At 58.1% G+C, this 17,454-nt stretch overlaps 2 protein-coding genes and 1 non-coding gene across 3 annotated transcripts; 1 reads left to right on the plus strand and 2 right to left on the minus strand.

The window, feature by feature from the left end:
* Positions 1-651: 651 nt before the first annotated feature.
* LOC126651497 (protein spinster homolog 1-like) lies at positions 652-5,271 on the minus strand. Its single transcript, XM_050337419.1, has 5 exons — positions 5,208-5,271; positions 4,182-4,247; positions 2,528-2,664; positions 885-917; positions 652-774 (listed from the first exon to the last, which is right to left on the minus strand). The coding sequence occupies exons 1-5, from the start codon at positions 5,227-5,229 to the stop codon at positions 652-654; spliced, it is 381 nt and encodes a 126-aa protein (XP_050193376.1). The 5' UTR covers positions 5,230-5,271.
* On the minus strand, positions 1,386-1,492 carry LOC126651498 (small nucleolar RNA SNORD67). Its single transcript, XR_007631731.1, has one exon. It is a non-coding gene; the product is annotated as a small nucleolar RNA SNORD67 (small nucleolar RNA).
* Positions 5,272-9,071: 3,800 nt separating the features above from the next.
* LOC126651496 (myosin regulatory light chain 11-like) lies at positions 9,072-13,733 on the plus strand. The gene is given in 6 exon segments (XM_050337418.1): positions 9,072-9,122; positions 11,214-11,265; positions 11,268-11,288; positions 12,488-12,592; positions 13,092-13,167; positions 13,679-13,733. Coding segments are annotated over 6 exon segments (345 nt in total). The 5' UTR covers positions 9,072-9,086.
* The last annotated feature ends 3,721 nt before the right edge of the window (positions 13,734-17,454 follow it).

Consider the following 17,454-nt stretch of genomic DNA (forward strand, 5'->3'; position numbering starts at 1 on the left):
CCCTCCCCACCCCCTCCATGGCCCCTCCCCCCACATGTCCCATCCAGCCCCTCCCCACCCCTTTGGCCCCTCCCCCCACCCCATTTAGCCCTCTTAGGCCCCCTTTTTACCCCCATTTAACCTCATTAATTAACCCATTAATTAGTTAATTAACCCTCACCTTCCCAAGGGCACCATGAGGTAGAAGCCCCCATTTTTAACCCCAATTAATTAATTAATTAATTAATGTTAATCCTCACCTCCCCAGGGGCACCATGAGGTAGAAGGCCCCCAGGGCGCCATTTAACCCATTTTTAACCCCTAATTAACCCATTAATTAATGAATCTTTACCTCCCCAGGGGTACCATCAGGTAGAAGGCCCCCAGGGCGCCATTTACCCCCTAATTAACCCATTAATTAATGAATCTTTACCTCCCCAGAGGTACCATCAGATAGAAGGCCCCCAGGGCGCCATTTACCCCCTAATTAACCCATTAATTAGTTAATTCTCACCTCCCCAGGGGTACCATCAGATAGAAGGCCCCCAGGGCGCCATTTACCCCCTAATTAACCCATTAATTAATGAATCCTCACCTCCCCAGGGGTACCATCAGATAGAAGGCCCCCAGGGCGCCATTTAACCCCTAATTAACCCATTAATTAGTGAATCCTCACCTCCCCAGGGGCACCATCAGGTAGAAGGCCCCCAGGGCGCGGCTCCGGGCGGGTCCTCGGTACAGATCGGCCACCAGGGTGGGGGCCAGGGTGGAATAGGCGGCCTCCCCACTCCCCACCTAGGGCCCTGCCCGCCAGCTAGGGCCCCAAAACGCCTGGGGAGGGGCAGAGGCAGGTGAGTCCACGCTGGGGAGTGGGCAACAGGGAGGGGCCACTCCCCACCCTCCACCAGGGCCCTGCCCGCCAGCAGGGCCCCAAAACGCTGGGGAGAGGGGTCACGAGGGGTCAGCGGAGGGTGGCACAGGGCGGCAGGCCAGCACTCCTCACCCCACCAGGCCCTGCCTGCCAGCAGGGCCCCGAAACGCTGGGGGAGGAGCACAGGGTCACAGGGGTCATCCACACCCTCCCCACCAGGCCCTGCCTACTCAGCAGAGCCCCCGAACGCTGGGGAGGGCACGCGGTGAATTGGGGAGGGGCACGGGTCACAGGGGTCAGCCACGCCCCTCCCCACACCCCATCCACAGCCCCCAAAACGCTGGGGAGGGGCACAGGGGTCACAGGGGTCACTTGTGGGGTGGGGGAGGGGCAGGGCACAGCCATGCCTCTCCCCCCACCCCGCTCCAGAGCCCCAAACGCTGGGGAGGGGCAGGAGGGGTCAGGCGGGGGAGGGCCAGCAGTGGGACCCTTCCCGCCTCCCCCACCCTGCGCTTCCTCGATTTGGGGGGTGAACTGGGGGTCAAAGGGCCCCTCCCCACTCCATTTGGGGATCAGAAGGAGGTGGGGAGGGGGGTGGTCCCACCACCCACCCTCCCCCCTCCTTGACCCCTCACCCTCCCTTGACTCCTCCCCCACCCCACCTAAGACCCCAGGTGACCCGAAATGTCCCCCAAATATCCCCAAAACGGCCCCAAATGACCCCAAAAGATCCCAAAATGATCCCAAGATGGTCCCAAATGTCCCCAAAATGCCCCTCAAATGATCCCAAAATGATCCCCAAATACTAAACGACCCCAAATGACCCCAAAATGACTCCAAATGGCCCCAAATGACCCCAAACGACCCCAAAATCACCCCAAATGATCCCAAGATGCTCCAATGTCCCCAAATGTCCCCAAGATCTGACCTGGGGGCACAAAGCTGGTGCCAGGGTGACCCAAATGACCCCAAAATGCCCCCAAATGACCCCCAAATGTCCCCAAATGTCCCCAGAATGACCCCAGGTACCAAACGACCCCAAAATGACCCCAAATCACTCCCAAAATGACCCCAAAGATCCCAAAATAGTCCCAAATGACCCCAAAATGATCCCCAAATGTCCCCAGATGTCCCATTTCTGACCTGGGGGGCACAAAGCTGGTGGCCAGGGTGACCCAAATACCCCCAAAAGATCCCAAAATGCCCCCAAAATGACCCCAAATCACCCCAAATGCTCCCAAAATGATCCCAAAATGCTCCCAATGAACCCAATGACCCCAAACATCCCCAAAATGTCCCCAAATGTCCCCAAGGATCTCATCTGGGGGGGCACAAAGCTGGTGGCCAGGGTGACCCAAATACCCCCAAAATGCTCCCAAATGATCCCAAAATGCCCCCAAAATGACCCCAAATGCCCCCAAAATGGCCCCAAATGCCCCCAAATGGCCCCAAAGATCCCAAATGTCCCCAAATGTCCCCAAATGTCCCATTTCTGACCTGGGGGGGCACAAAGCTGGTGGCCAGGGTGACCCAAATACCCCCAAAATGACCCCAAAATGACCCCAAAATGATCCCAAAATGGCCCAAAATGACCCCAAATGATCCCAATGACCCCAAAATGGTCCCAATGACCCCAAACATCCCCAAAATGTCCCCAAATGTCCCCAAGGATCTCACCTGGGGGGGCACAAAGCTGGTGGCCAGGGTGACCCCGGTCCAGAGGGCGAGTCCCAGCGCCAGGAGCCGCTTCCGGCTGTGCCGGTCCCCCAAAAACCCAAACACGGGGGCCAGGACCAGGTAACTGCTGATGAACACTGGGGGGGACACCCCAAAATCAGGGACACCCCAAAAAATAACACAGGGAACAAAAAAAAACCCAAAAAAATCCCGTAAAATACAAAAAAAAACCCAAAAAATACCCAAAAAACCCCTCCCCCAAAAACCCAAACACGGGGGCCAGGACCAGGGAACTGCTGATGAACACTGGGGGGGACACCCCAAAATCAGGGACACCCCAAAATAACACCCATGGAAAACAAAAAAAACCCCAAAAAATCCCATAAAATACAAAAACTAAAAATACCAAACCCAAAAATACACAAGCCTCTCCCCAAAAACCCAAACACGGGGGCCAGGACCAGGGAACTGCTGATGAACACTGGGGGGACACCCCAAAATCAGGGACACCCCAAAAAATAACACAGGGAACAAAAAAACCCCGAAAAAATCCCATAAAATACAAAAAAAAACCCAAAAAATACCCAAAAAACCCCTCCCCCAAAAACCCAAACACGGGGGCCAGGACCAGGGAACTGCTGATGAACACTGGGGGGGACACCCCAAAATCAGGGACACCCCAAAAAACCCCATGGAAAACAAAAAAAACCCCAAAAAATCCCATAAAATACAAAAAAAACCCCAAAAAAATACCCAAAAAAACCCAAAAAAATACACAAAAAACCCCTCCCCCAAAAACCCAAACACGGGGGCCAGGACCAGGGAACTGCTGATGAACACTGAGAGGACACCCCAAAATCAGGGACACCCCAAAAATAGACATCAGGGAACAAAAAAAAACCCAAAAAAATCCCGTAAAATACAAAAAACCCCAAAAAAACCCCAAAAAAACCCCCCCAAAAAAAACCAATGGGGGTGTGGTTGAAAGGGGGGGTGTCCTCCCAGGGGAGTGGGCGTGGTCAAAGAGGGTGTGGTCAAAGTGGGTGTGGCCAAATGGGGTGTGGTCAGAAGGGGGGGTGTCCTCTTAGACAAGAGGGTGTGGCCAAAGAGGGCGTGGTCAAAGTGGGTGTGTCCTCTTAGCTGAGTGGGCGTGGCCAAAGTGGGTGTGTCCTCTTAGCTGAGTGGGCGTGGCCAAAAGAGGGTGTGGTCTGACAAGAGGGAGTGGCCAAACAGGGCGTGGCCAAACAGGGTGTGGCCTGACAAGAGGGTGTGGCCAAAGGGGGTGTGTCGTCTTAACTGAGTGGGTGTGGCCAAAGGGGGCGTGGTCAAAATGGGAGTGCCCTTTTTGCTGAGTGGGTGTGGCCAAAGGGGGCATGGTCAAAGGGGGAGTGTCCTGACACGAAAGAGGGTGTGGCCAAAGGGGGTGTGGCCTGACAAGAGAGTGTGGTCAAAATGGGGCGTGGTCAAAGGAGGAGTGCCCTTTTTGGTAGGTGTGGCCAAAGAGGGTGTGTCCTCTTAGCTGAGTGGGTGTGGCCAAAGAGAGTGTGGTCAAAGGGTCATGACCTCCCAGCTGGGTGGGTGTGGCCAAAAGGGGGTGTGGTCAGAAAGGGGTGTGGCCAGAAGGGGGCGTGGCCAGAAGGGGGCGTGGCCTCACCTGTCTGGAGGAGGCCGGAGCTGCTGTCGCCGATCCCGAAATAATCCTCGACCTCCGGGAGCACCCCTGGGGGGGAGGGGCCAATTGGGGGACACGCCCACCTTGGCCACACCCACCAAATCACCTGGGACACGCCCACCTTGGCCACACCCACTGGGACACGCCCACCCCACCTGGGACACGCCCACCTCAACCACACCCACCCTGACCCCTCCTCTCCTGCCCCTCCCCCACCCTCTCACACCTGCCCCCTCCCCACTCCCGCAAGACCCCACGTACTGCCCCTCCCCATTCCTAACCCCTCTCACCCCTCCCCCACCCAAAGCCCCACCTCCTGCACCCTCCCCACCCAAACCTCAACATCCCTCCTCTCCCCCACTCCAAACCCCTCCCCACCCAAACTCCACCTCCTGCCCCTCCCCACCTCCTGCCCCTCCCCCAAGTTTCTGCCCCTCCCCCACCCAAACTCCACCTCCTGCCCCTCCCCACCTTCCACCCCCCCTTCAAATCCAACCCCTCCCCACCCAAGCCCCACCTCCCACCTCCCTTCAAGCCACCTCCCCCACCCAAGCCCCACCTCCTGCCCCCTTCAAACTCAGCCATCCCACCAACCCACCTACTGCCCCTCCCCACCCAAACCTGAACATCCCTCCCTCCCCACTCAAGCCCCTCCCACCCAAGCCCCACCTCCTGCCCCTCCCCCACCCCAAACCCCACCTCCTGACCCTACCCCCACCCAAACCCCACCTACCACCCCTCCCCCAAGTTTCTGCCCCTCCCCACCCACCGCCCTCCCCACGCCTCCCCCTCCCCCTTGGCCCCTCCCCCACCTTCTACCCCTCCCCCTTCAAACCCAACCCCTCCCCACTCCAAGCCCCTCCCCCAGCCAAGCCCTCCCCTGCCCCTCCACACCCCTCAAACCCCTCCCCCACCCAACCCCAATCTCCTGCCCCTCCCCCACCCAAACCTGGACATCCCTCCCTCCCCCACTCCAGACCCCTCCCCACCCCCTGGCCCCTCCCCCACCGGCCACGGTGAATCTGTCCATGTAGTTGAGCAGGTTGATGCCGCAGAGCACCAGGACGCGTCCCAGGGGCGGGCGGAGGCCCGCGGGGAGGGGCAGCCGAGAGGGGCGGGGCCGGCCCGGGGTGGGGAGGGGCGGAACCTCCGGCCCCGCCCCCGTGTCGTCAGGGGCGGCCCAGGAGTGGGGAGGGGCAGGGGAGGCCATTGGGGGAGGGGCTGGGTGGGGGAGAGCTGAGTTTTTGGGGGAGGAAGAAAGAAAAAAAGGGGAGGGGTGGAGAGTGGGGGAGGGGCGGGACCACCAGGCCACGCCCACACCTCCCAAAATCCACCCCGGGACCCCCAAAATACACCCAGGGACCCCAAAATCCACCCAGGGACCCCAAAATTCACCCAGGGACCCCCAAAACCCACCCAGGGACCCCCAAAACCCACCCAGGGACCCCAAAATCCACCTCAGGGACCCCAAATCCACCCAGAGACCCCCAAAATGGGATCAGGGACCCCAAAACCCACCCAGGGACCCCAAAATCCATCCAGGGACCCCAAAATCCACCCAGGGACCCCAAAACTCACCCAGGGACCCCCCAAAACCCACCCAGGGACCCCAAAATCCACCCAGGGACCCCAAAACTCACTCAGGGACCCCCAAATCCTCCCAAATCCCCCAAATCCCCCAAACTCCCCCAAATCCCCCTTTCCCCTCCCCCAGGACCATCCCAGACCCCCCAAACCCCCAAATTCCCCCAAATTTCACCCCAAATCCCCCAACCCCCAAACCTCCCAAACCCCCAAATCCTCCAAACCCCCAAAATCCCCCAAATTCCCCCAAATTCCCCTTTCCCTCCCCCTCCAGGACACTCCAGACCCCCAAACCCCCCAAATTCCCCAAATTTCACCTAAATCCCCCAACCCCAAACCTCCCAAACCCCCAAATCCCTCCAAACCCCAAAATCCCCCAAATTCCCCAAATTCCCCTTTCCTCCCCCTCCAGGACACTCCAGACCCTCCAAACCCCCAAATTTCCCCCAACCCTCCCAAGACCCCCGAACCTCCCAACCCCCAAAAATCCCCCAAATTTCCCCCAAACTCCCCAAATCCCCCTTTCCATTCCCCCAGGACCGCCCCAGACCCCCAAACCCCCAAATTTCACCCAAATTTTAACCCAACCCCTCCCAACCCCCAAGATCCCCAAACCTTCCCAAACCCCCAAAATCAAAATCCACCCAAAATCCCCCAAACTCCCCCAATCCCCCTTTCCCCTCCCTCCCCGGACCGCCCCAGACCCCCCTCCAAATTCCCCCAAATTTCACCCCTAAGCCCCCAATCCTCCCAAGACCCCAAAACTCCCAAATCGCCCCAAATCCGTCCCAAAATCCCCCAAACTCCCCAAATCCCCCTTTCCCCTCCCCCTCCAGGACCACCCCAGACCTCCAAACCTCCCAGATTCCCCCAAATTTCACCCCAACTCCCCAAACCCTCCAAGATCCCCGAACCTCCCAACCACCCCAAACTCCCAAAATCCCCCAAAATCCCCAAATTCCCCCCGGCACCTCCTCCCGGCGCCTCCTCCACGTGACCGCTCCCCTCCCACGTGACCGCCGGGCCACGTGACCCGCCCCGCCCCTCCCTTAACCCGGAAGGAGAAAATCCGACCAATGGGAGGGCTCGGAGAGCGCAGAGGCCACGCCCCTTCGAGCGTTGATTGGTTGGAATGGTTGTGGGCGTGGTTAAAGGGGTTTCTCGCTTCTGATTGGGCGATAAGGGTCCCGCCCCTCGGCGCTGATTGGTCCAGGGGATGACACGCCCAGGAGGCTTCTCATTGGCTGGGAGGGCGAGGGGGGCGGGGTCGGGGTTTGATTGACAGGGACAGGAGCAGGGGACCAGCACAGGGAGAGGCTCCCAGTACGGACCAGTTGGGACCAGTTGGGACCAGTATGGGCAGTTATGGATCGGTATAAACCAGTACAGACCAGTAAAAACCAGCACAGACCAGTGCAGAGGAGCACAAACCAGCATATACCAGCACAGACCAGTACGGGCCGTTATGGCTGAGTAGGAACCAGTACAGACCAGTACAGACCAGTACGGGCCGTTATGGCTCAGTATGAACCAGTATAGACCAATTTAAACCAGTACAGAGCAGCACAGACCAGTATAAACCAGCACAAACCAGCACAGACCAGTACAGACCAGTACGGGCCGTTATGGCTCAGTAGGAACCAGTATAGACCAATTTAAACCAGTACAGAGCAGCACAGACCAGTACAAACCAGCATGGCCAGTACAGACCAGTACAAACCAGCAGGGCCCAGTTTGGCCTCAGCGCTCCCAGTTCTCGCCGCTGTCACTGCACTGGGAGCACTGGGAGGTTACTGGGGGTTACTGGGGGGTTACTGGTGTCACTGGTGTCACTGGGGGGTTCCTGGTCTCACTGGTGCCACTGGTTTGGTGTCACTGGGAGCAGTGGGGGTTACTGGGGGGTTACTGGGGATTACTGGTGTCACTGGGAGCACTGGTTTAAGATCACTGGTGTCACTGGGGGGTTACTGGTGTCACTGGTTTGGTGTCACTGGGACCCCCAGTTTGGGGTTACTGGTGTCACTGGGATCTCCAGTTTAGGGTCACTGGGAGCACTGGGAGCACTGGGAGGTTACTGGTGAGTTACTGGGGGGGTTACTGGTGTCACTGGTCTCACTGGTTTAGGATCACTGGAGCCACTGGGACCCCTCCCCCTCCCGCCCCGCAGTGGGGGAGGGGCAGCAGCAGGTGCGGGGTGGGGGGAGGGGCAGGGGGTTTCTATTTTTAGCCCTGCCCCTTTGAGGCACCCTGAGACCCTTTTGGGGGGACCCCGAGCAGGGGAGGGGGCAGAGGAAGGGCAGGGGGTTATTTTTGGGGCAGCCCTCCCACCCCCTGCCCGGGGCCATAAAAACCCCCGGGAGGAGCCAAAACCCCCAGGGACCCCAGAGACCCCAGAGACCCCGAGGGACCCCGGACACCCCAGAGAGAGAATGGTGAGGGGGACCCCTAAAATCCACCCAGGACCCCAAAATAACTCCACCCAGGACCCCAAAAATCCACCCCAGGACCCCCAAAATCAACCTCAGGACCCCCAAAATACCCCCTGAGACCCCTCAAAAATCCACCCCAGGACCCCCAAAATACCCCCCAAAATTCACCCAGGACCCCCAAAATACCCCCAAAATCCACCACGGGACCCCCAAAATCCCCCACTCCCCAAAATTCCATCCCTCAAATCCCCCAAAGTTCCCCCAAATCCCTCCCAGCCCCTAAATTTCCCCCCCAAATCCTTCCCAACCCCCAATCCCCAAAATTCCTCCCAAATTCCCCCTCAAACTCCCCCAAATCCCCCAAACCCCAAATTCCCCCTCAAACTCCCCAAATCCCCCAAATCCCCCTCAAATCCCCCAAATTCCCCCAAACTCCCCAATCCCCCTCAAACTCCCCCAATTCCCCAAATTCCCTCAAATCCCCAAACTCCCCAAAACCCCAAATTCCTCCAATCCCCCAAATCCCCCCAAAATCCTCTCAGCTCCAAATTTCCCCAATTACCCCCAATTCTCTTAAATCCCCCAAATCTCCCCAAACTCCCTCAAAATCCCCTAAAATCCCCCTGAGCTCCCAAAATCCCTCCTAAATTGCCCCCAAATCCCCTCAAATCCCCCAAATTTCCCCAAATCCCTCCCAGCCCCAAATTTCCCCTCAAATCCCCCAAATCCCCTGAACCCCCCAAATCCCCCAAAGCCCTCCTCAAATTCCCCAAATTCCCCCTAAAATCCCCCAAAATCCCCCCTGAGCCCCCAAACCCCCAGGCCCCGAAGAAGGCGAGCGCCGTGCGGCCGAGGGTCCTCCAACGTCTTCTCCATGTTCGACCAGACCCAGATCCAGGAGTTCAAGGAGGTGGGGAAGAATTTGGGGGATTTGAGTAGGGATTAGAGGGAATTTGAGGGAGGATTTGAGGGGGTTTAGAGGGTCTTTGAGGGGCTCCAATTTCAGGCCCAGATCAGGATTCAGGGGTGGGGAAGGCTTAAGAGGGATTTGAGGGATCAGGGGAGTTTTGAGGGGTCTGGGAGGGGCTTCGAATGTTCAAGCCAGACCCAGATCCGAGGAGTTCAGAGGAGTGTGGGGAGGGCTCACGTTCGGGCGGATTCAGGTCAGGAGTTCGAGGAGGTCGGGAGGGGTCCAGGGGAATTTGGGGGGATTTGAGGGGGTTTGAGGGGTTTGGGGGAATTTGAGGGGTTTTGGGGTGTTCTGGGAGGAGTTTCGAAGTCTAGGCCAGAGCTCCAGATCCGAGCAGATCCGGAGTTCAAGGAGTTCAGGGGAGGGTTTGGGGGAATTGAAGGGGTTTGGGGGAGATTTGAGGGATTTGAGGGATTTGAGGGGTTTTGAGGGGAATTTGGGGATTTTGGGGGATTTGAGGGTTTTGGGGGGTCTGGGAGGGGCTCCACGCTTCGACCAGACCCAGATCCAGGAGTTCAAGGAGGTGGGGGAGGGGCCAAAGGGAATTTGGGGGATTAGGTAGTTGGAGAGGATTTGAGAGAGGTTTGAGGGGGTTTGAGGGGTGAAGGGTTTTGGGGGTTTTAGGGGGTCTGGGAGGGGCTCCACACTCCACCAGACCCAGATCCAGGAGTTCAAGGGAGGTGGGGGAGGGGTTTGGGGGATTTGGGAGGATTTGGGGAATTTGGGGGAATTTGGGGGATTTGGGGGAAGATTTGAGGGGGTTTGGGGGCAATTTGGGAGAGTCTGGAGGGGCTCCGTTTGGCCAGAGCCAGATTCAGGAGGAGTTCAAGGGGTGGGGAAGAATTTGGGGGATTTGTGAGAGGTCTGGAGAGGATTTTGGGGATTTGGGGGAATTTGGGGAGATTTGGGGGCATTGAGGGATTTGGGGAGAGATTTGAGGGGATTTGAGGGGTCTGGAGAGGATTTAGGGGGATTGGGTGGGGGGATTGGGAATTGAGGGGTTTGAGGGGGTTTTGGGGGGGTCTGGAGAGGATTTTGGGGGATTTGGGGGATTTGAGGGTGAGAATTGGGGGAGTTTGAGGATTTTGGGGAGAGTGAAGGGGTTTGGGGAGTTTGAGGGGGCCCTCAGTTGGATTGGGGACTCTGAAAGGACAATTTTGGGGAATTTGGGGGCTCTGGGAGGAATTTGGGGCTCTGGGAGGAATTTGGGGGCTCTGGGAGGATTTGGGGCTCTGGGAGAGAATTTGGGGGCTCTGGGAGGAATTTGGGGGCTCTGAGGAATTTGGGGTTCTGGGAGGGAATTTGGGGGCTCTGGGAGGAATTTGGGGACATTTTGGGATCTGGGAGGGATTTTGGGGTGAATTTCGGGGTTTTGGGGAAGTCCCCAAATGGGATTTGGGAAGGGGGAGGGGGAATTAAGGAGGAGGGGGTGGGGAGGGGCAGGAACAGGTGCCAGGACCCCCTCTCCTCTCTCCCCAAACCACCTGTTTTGGGGGATCGGGTGTCGGGAGGGTGGGGGAGGAGGCAGAGGGTGGGGAGGGGCTTGATTGGGCAGGGACGCCCATTTTTGGGTGGGGAGGGGCTATTTCAGTCATTTTGGGGTGGGGCAGGGGCGGTGGGAGTTGAGGCCCCTCCCCACCTTTAAGACCCTCCACCACCTTTGAGACCCCTCCCCACCTTTGAGACCCCTCCCCACCTCAAGACCCCTCCCCACCTTAGACCCCTCCCCACCTTGAGACCCCTCCCAGCTTCAAGACCCTCCCCACCTTTAGCCCCTCCCCACCTTTGAGACCCCTCCCCACCTTTGAGACCCCTCCCCACCTTTGAGACCCCTCCCCTCCTCCGAGGCCCCTCCCCACCTTTAAGACCCCTCCCCACCTTTAAGACCCTCCCCACCTTTGAGACCCTCCGTTTTGAGGCAGGGTCCTGAACCATGCGGGTGGGGGGGGTCGAGGGCTCGGGGCAGTTCCTGAGCCCTCCCCACCCGTGAGGCCCCTCCCCCTCTCTGAGACCCCTCCCTCCCTCCCCCAGGCGTTCACAGTGATCGATCAGAACCGGGACGGGATCATCGACAAGGATGACCTCAGGAGACCTTCGCTGCCATGGGTGGGGAGGGGGGCAGAGGCATGGGGAGGGCACACGGTGGGGAGGGCTTAAGGGAAAGGGGAGGGTTTGTGACGTAACAGGAGGGGCTGAAGAAGTGGGAGGGGCTTAAACAGAGTGGGAGGGGCTTGAATTGAGTAGGAGGGGCTTAAAGAGTGGGAGGGGCTAAAAGGAGTGGGAGGGGCTTAAACAGAGTGGGAGGGGCTTAAATAGAGTGGGAGGGGCTTAAACAGAGTGGGAGGGGCTTAAATGGAGTCAGAAGGACTAAAATTGAGTGGGAGGAGCTTAAATTGAGTGGGAGGGGCTTTTATTCAGTGGGAGGGGCTTAAATAGAGTGGGAGGAGCTTAAATTGACTGGGAGGGGCTTAAATAAAGTGGGAGGGGCTTGAATAAAGTGGGAGGGGCTTAGAGGGAGTGGGAGGGGCTTAACATGAGGGGGAGGGACTTGATGTGAAAGAGGAGGGGCTTAAGAGAGTGGGAGGGACTTAAATTGAGTGGGAGGGGCTTAAACAGAGTGGGAGGGGCTTAAATAGAGTGGGAGGGGCTTAGCATGAAGGGGAGGGACTTGATGGGAAAGAGGAGGGGCTTAAGAGAGTGGGAGGGGCTTAAATGGAGTGGGAGGGGCTTAAATAGAGTGGGAGGGGCTTAAATAGAGTGGGAGGGGCTTAAATAGAGTGGGAGGAGCTTCAATTGAGTAGGAGGGACTTAAAGGGAGTGGGAGGAGCTTAGAGTGGGAGGGGCTTAAGTAGAGTGGGAGGGGCTTAAATAGAGTGGGAGGAGCTTAAACAGAGTGGGAGGGGCTTAAAGGGAGTAGGAGGGGCTTAAACAGAGTGGGAGGGGCTTAAACAGAGTGGGAGGGGCTTGAATTGAGTGGGAGGGGCTTAAACAGAGTGGGAGGAGCTTAAATGGAGTGGGAGGAGCTTAAATAGAGTGGGAGGGGCTTAAATGGAGCGGGAGGGGCTTAAACAGAGTGGGTGGGGCTTAAATTGAGTGGGAGTGGCTTAAAAGAGTGGGAGGGGCTTAAACTGAGTGGGAGTGGCTTAAATAAAGTAGGAGGGTCTTAAATAGAGTGGGAGTGGCTCTGAGATGAAGGGGTGGGCGTGGTTTAGAAGGGTGTGGCGGGAAAGGGGGCGTGTCCTATGTGGGCGTGGCCGCATGGGCGTGGCCTGAGGCCCCTCCCCCCCCTTTGGCGCCCCCTGCAGGGCGGCTGAACGTGAAGAACGAGGAGCTGGACGCGATGATCAAGGAGGCGAGCGGGCCCATCAACTTCACCGTCTTCCTCACCATGTTCGGGGAGAAGCTCAAGGGTCAGGGGGCCCCTCCCCCCACCCACCCTGACCCCCCACTGCACCCTCCCCACCCACCCCGACCCTCCCCCACCCACCCTGACCCTCCCCACCCCATCAGTTCCCCCTCCTTGGAAACTGGGAGATTTAAAGGGGAATTTCTGCCCTCCCCCACCTCAAGGACCCCTCCCACCACTCAGCCCTCCCCACCTTAAGGACCCCTCCCCACCCACCTGGCCCTCCCCACCCATCTCGACCCTCCCCCGTCAGCCCTCCCCACCCCGGGTGGGGTCAGAATCCAGCTTGGAAATGGGAATTTTAAGGGGAATTTCTGCCTCCCCACCTCAAGGACCCCTCCCCACCCACCTCGATCCTCCCCCACCCCGTCGAACCCCTCCCCACCCCCAGTCAGGCCCCTCCCCTCCCAGAAATGAGATATTTAAGAGGGAAGAGGAGGGGGTGTTTCTGCCCTCCCCACCCGCCTGCCTCCCCACCCCTGACCTCCTCTCGCCCCTCCCCAGGGGCGGACCCGAGGACGTCATCATGGGGGCCTTCAAGGTGCTGGACCCCGACGGAAGGGCTCCATCAAGAAAGAGACTTGTGAGTGGGGGAGGGGCCACAGAGGTGAGGGAGGAGGCCTGGGGAGTGGGGTAGGCCAAACCACCCAGGGGAGGGAAGGAAGGACCCCCGTCTCCCATTCCCTCCCCGCTCATTTTGGGTGGTCTCAGATGGTGGTGGGGAGGGTCCGAGAGGTGGGGAGGAGGCAGGGAGAGACCCGAGCTTGGGGGTGGGGGGAGGGAGCTAAATTTATTTGGTTGCTGAGGAGGAGGAGGGCTAATTTGGGGAGGGGAAGGAGCCCACCCAAGATTTTGGGGGGTGGGGAGGGGAATGAGAATTTTGGAGGGGGAGGGGAGGAGGACCCCAAATTTGGGGGGGGAGGAAGGTTCAATTTGGGGGGTTCCATGGGTGAGAAGACCACAGAGTCTGGGGGATTTTGGGGGGATTTTGGGGGATTTGGGGGATTTTGGGAGATTTTGGGGGGTTTTGGGGGTCCCAGGGGATTTGGGGGGAGGGAGGGGGTCTTGTGGTGACCCTCCTGCCCCTCCCCAGCCTGGAGGAGCTGCTGACCACCCAGTGCGACCGATTCACCCCCAGGAGGTGAGAGACCCCAAAACACCCCAAAAACTCTAAAACTCCCCCCAAATTACCCCAAAATGCACCAAAATAACCTTAAATGCACCAAAACAACCCTAAATTGCACAAAACAACCGAAATAACCTAAAATACTAATACCCCAAATAACCCCAAATGCACCAAAATAACCCTAAAATACCCACCCAAACACCCCAAAATATTTAAGATAACTAAATGCCCCCATTGCTTTAAACAACCCTAAAATAACCCAAACACCAATCCCCAAACTACCCAAAATAACATAGGACCCCCCAGATGTCTCAAATGTACCCAAAAGACCACCCCCTCCTAAAGTAACCCGAAAATGACAAATAAACCAAAATACCCCAAATACCTCAGATCCTTAACTTCCCTCTAGTGACTACAAAATCCCCCTGGGACCCCCAAACCCCCAAAACCCCAAAACCCCCAAGCCCCAGCCACCCGGGGTGCTCTCGGGTCCCTGACAACTGACGACCTCTAAATTTTGGGACCCTCCCAGATGAAGAACATGGGGTCCCAAACCCTGGGACCCCAAACCCCCCCACCAACCCCCCAGAAGCCCCCCAAAATCGGGTCCCCGGGGCTGTTTTAGGGGTCCCCGACCCTGACGGACCCCCCAAATTTTGGGGCCTCCCCCCAGATCAAGAACATGGGGTCCCAAACACCCAAAACCCCCAACAAGCCCTAAACCCCCAAACCCCAGCCAATAGCCCCAAGCCCCCAAAGCCCCCCAAAATCAGGAGTCCTAGGAGCCGTTTTAGGGTCCCCGACGACGGACTCCCTCAAATTTTAGGACCCCAGTCCGCCGGACCTCACAGATCAAGCATGGGGTCCCAAACCCACCTAGGACCTCAACCCCCAAAGTCCAGCCTGGGACCCCAAATCCCCAAAACCCCCAAGCCTTCCAGGGCGTTTTTTGGGGTCCCCAACCTGACAGAGCCCCCAATTTTGGGACCCCCCTCCCCAGATCAGAACATGGGGTCCCAAACTCCCTGGGACCCAAAAAACCCCCAATAACCCCAAAACCCCCAAAGCCCCCAAAATCGAGTCCCCCAGGGCCGTTTTTGAGGTCCCCAGCTCTGAGCAGACCTCCAATTTTGGGGACCCCCAAACCCCAGATCAAGAACATGGGGTCACCAAACTCCCTGGGACTTAAAACTAATACCCCAAAACCCCAAAGCTCCCCCAAAATCGAGTCCCCAGGGCCAGTTTTGGGGTCCCCAATCTAGACCAGGACCCCAAATATTGGTACCCAAGATCAAGAACATAGGGGTCAAACCCCTGGGACCCCCAAAACCCCCAAACTCCGCCTAATCTCCAAACCCCCAAAGCCGCCCAAAACCGCCCCGAGGGCTGCTTTGGGTCCCCGAACTGACGGACCCCCCCAAATTTTGGGACCCTTCCCCCAGATCAAGAACATGGGGTCCCAAAACCCCAAAACCCCCAAGCTCCCAGGACCCCCAAACCCCCAAAGCCCCCAAAATCAGATACCTCAGGTGATTTTGGGTCCCTGACTCTAACGACGGACCCCCAAATTTTGGGGTCCCCCAAACCCAGATCAAGAACATGGGGGTCCCAAACACCCCAAAACCCCCAATAACCCCCCAAAATCCCCAAAACTCCCCTGGGACCCCAAGCCCCTAAACCGCCTCCCAGGGGCTGTTTTTGGGTCCCAGACCCCTGAAGGACCCCAAATTTTGCAGGGCCCCCTCCCCGAGATCAAGAACATGGGGTCCCAAACACCCAAAACCCCCAACAACCCCTAACCCCCAAGCTTCACCCCAAACTCGCCCCCCCGGGGCCCATTTTGGGGTCCCCGACCCCTGACAGGACCCCAAGTCTGGGGACCCTCCCCCCAGATCAAGAACATGTGGGTCCTTCCCCCAGCTTGGCCGGGACGACATGGACTACAGAACATCTGTTACGTCATCACGGCGGGAGACAAGGAGGGAGTGATCCGTCCCTCCCACCCCCAAAAATCAATCTGGGACCCCAGAGACCCCAGGGCCGAATTTTGGGGGGTTACCTCACGAGGTTTTGGGGGTATAAAGAAGTGATTTTGCACTCGAGTGTCAGGGGTCTTTTTTGGGGGAGGAGGACGACCCTCCCCAAAATTTGGAGGGAGAGGAGGAGGGAGAGGAGGCAGAGGTTGGGGGGATCTCAGAGGAGGATTTAGGAGGGTGTCAGAGTGGATTTTGGGGTCCTGGGTGGATATTTAGGGGGTCCCAGAAGGTGATTTGGGGTCCCAGGTGAAGTTTGGGGTCTCAGGGTGGGGTTTGAGGGTCCCTAGTTTCAATTTGGGGTCCTAGGGTGGATTTTGGGAGTCCCCAGAGTCGATTTTGGGGTCTGGGTGGTCTCAGGAGTCTGAAGTGGATTCGGAGGGTCTCAGAGTAGAGGGTTTGGGAGTCCAGATGGATTTTGGGGTCCCAGGGGTGGAATTTGGGGTTCAAACTGATTTTGGGGTCCCGCGATGGGGTTTGGGGGTCCCAGGAGTGGATTTTGGGGTCTCAGGGTGAGATGTGGGGGTCCCAGAGTGGATTTTGGGGTCCCAGGGTGGATTTTGGGGGTCCCGAGATGGATTTTGGGGGGTCCCAGAGATGACTCCGTTCAAGGGTCGCCCCCTTAACCCCAAAATTGGGGCTTTCCCACCCCAAAATCCCCAATTCAGGGTTATCCCAAAAATGGGATTTTAACACCCAAAATCCCCTCAGAATTGGGGTTTCACATCCAGAGGCCCCAAAATTGGGGCGTGTCCCCCTCCCAAGCCCCCAAATTCAAGAGTTTCCCCCCAAAAAATTGGGATTTTAACACCCAACCCCCCCCCAAATCGAGATTTTAACACCCAAACCCCCAAAAATCGGATTTTAACACCCAAAACCCCAAAATCAGGATTTTGGCCCCCAACCCTCTCAATTCTTGGGGTTCCTCCTCACCCCTCCCCACCCCCAAAAAACCCACGAGTTTTGCAGGGTGGGGAGGAAATCCTATTGGCAGTAAATAAGCGACGCCCTCGGGGGAGGGATTTTGGGAGGATTTTTGGGGGTAGGGGAGGGGATTTTGGGGGCAATTTAGGGGTTCCCCGGAGGTTTAGGGCCCCCGGGCGTTTTTGGGGCGGCCCCACTGCGGAGGCTGCCCTGCGCATGACCTGAGGGGAGGAGAGGAGGTTTAGGGTCCCCCGAGTTTTTGGGGTCCCCTGATGTTTTTGGGGTCCTCCCAAGTTTTTGGGGTCCTCCCAAGTTTTGGGGTCCCCCTGATGTTTTGGGGTCCTCCCAGTTTTGGGAGTCCCCTGATGTTTTGGGGTCCTCAGGTTTTGGGGTCCCCTGAGTTTTTGGGGTCTCCTGAGGTGTTTAGGGTCCCCTGATGTTTTGGGGTCCTCCCAGTTTTGGGGGGTCCCCGAGGTCGGGGAGTTCCAGGGAGTTTGGGGGCCCCCGAGAGGTTTTGGGTCTCCCGAGGGTTTTAGGGTCCCCTGAGGTTTTGGGGTCGAGGTGTCCCCAAAGTTCCCAGAGAGGTCCCAGAGGTTTTAGGGTCTCCAGAGATTTGAGGGTCCCGAGGTTTTGAGGTCCCATCCCGTGTTGGGATTTTAGGGTCACCCCGGGCAGGAGGGGATTAGAGGGGAGGGGCCCTCTGGGGTCACTCAGCTTCTTCAGGGGTCCTCGGCGTCGCCTGTGCGGAGGGGAGGAGGGAGGGGGTCAGTAGCGTCATTGATG

The sequence above is a fragment of the Myiozetetes cayanensis genome, unplaced genomic scaffold (assembly GCF_022539395.1).
Source record: "Myiozetetes cayanensis isolate MyiCay16 unplaced genomic scaffold, myiCay2020 scf631, whole genome shotgun sequence".
NCBI lineage: Eukaryota > Metazoa > Chordata > Aves > Passeriformes > Tyrannidae > Myiozetetes > Myiozetetes cayanensis.

What these genes read in the sequence shown, in the direction of transcription:
- LOC126651497 (XM_050337419.1), bottom strand. Translation starts at nt 5,229, where the DNA reads ATGGACAGATTCACCGTGGCCG. An exon ending in GGACAGATTCACCGTGGCCG is followed by an intron (nt 4,248 to 5,207) that starts GTGGGGGAGGGG and finishes CCTCCCCCCCAG; the next exon opens with GGGTGCTCCCGGAGGTCGAG. An exon ending in CTCCGGCCTCCTCCAGACAG is followed by an intron (nt 2,665 to 4,181) that starts GTGAGGCCACGC and finishes TGTCCCCCCCAG; the next exon opens with TGTTCATCAGCAGTTACCTG.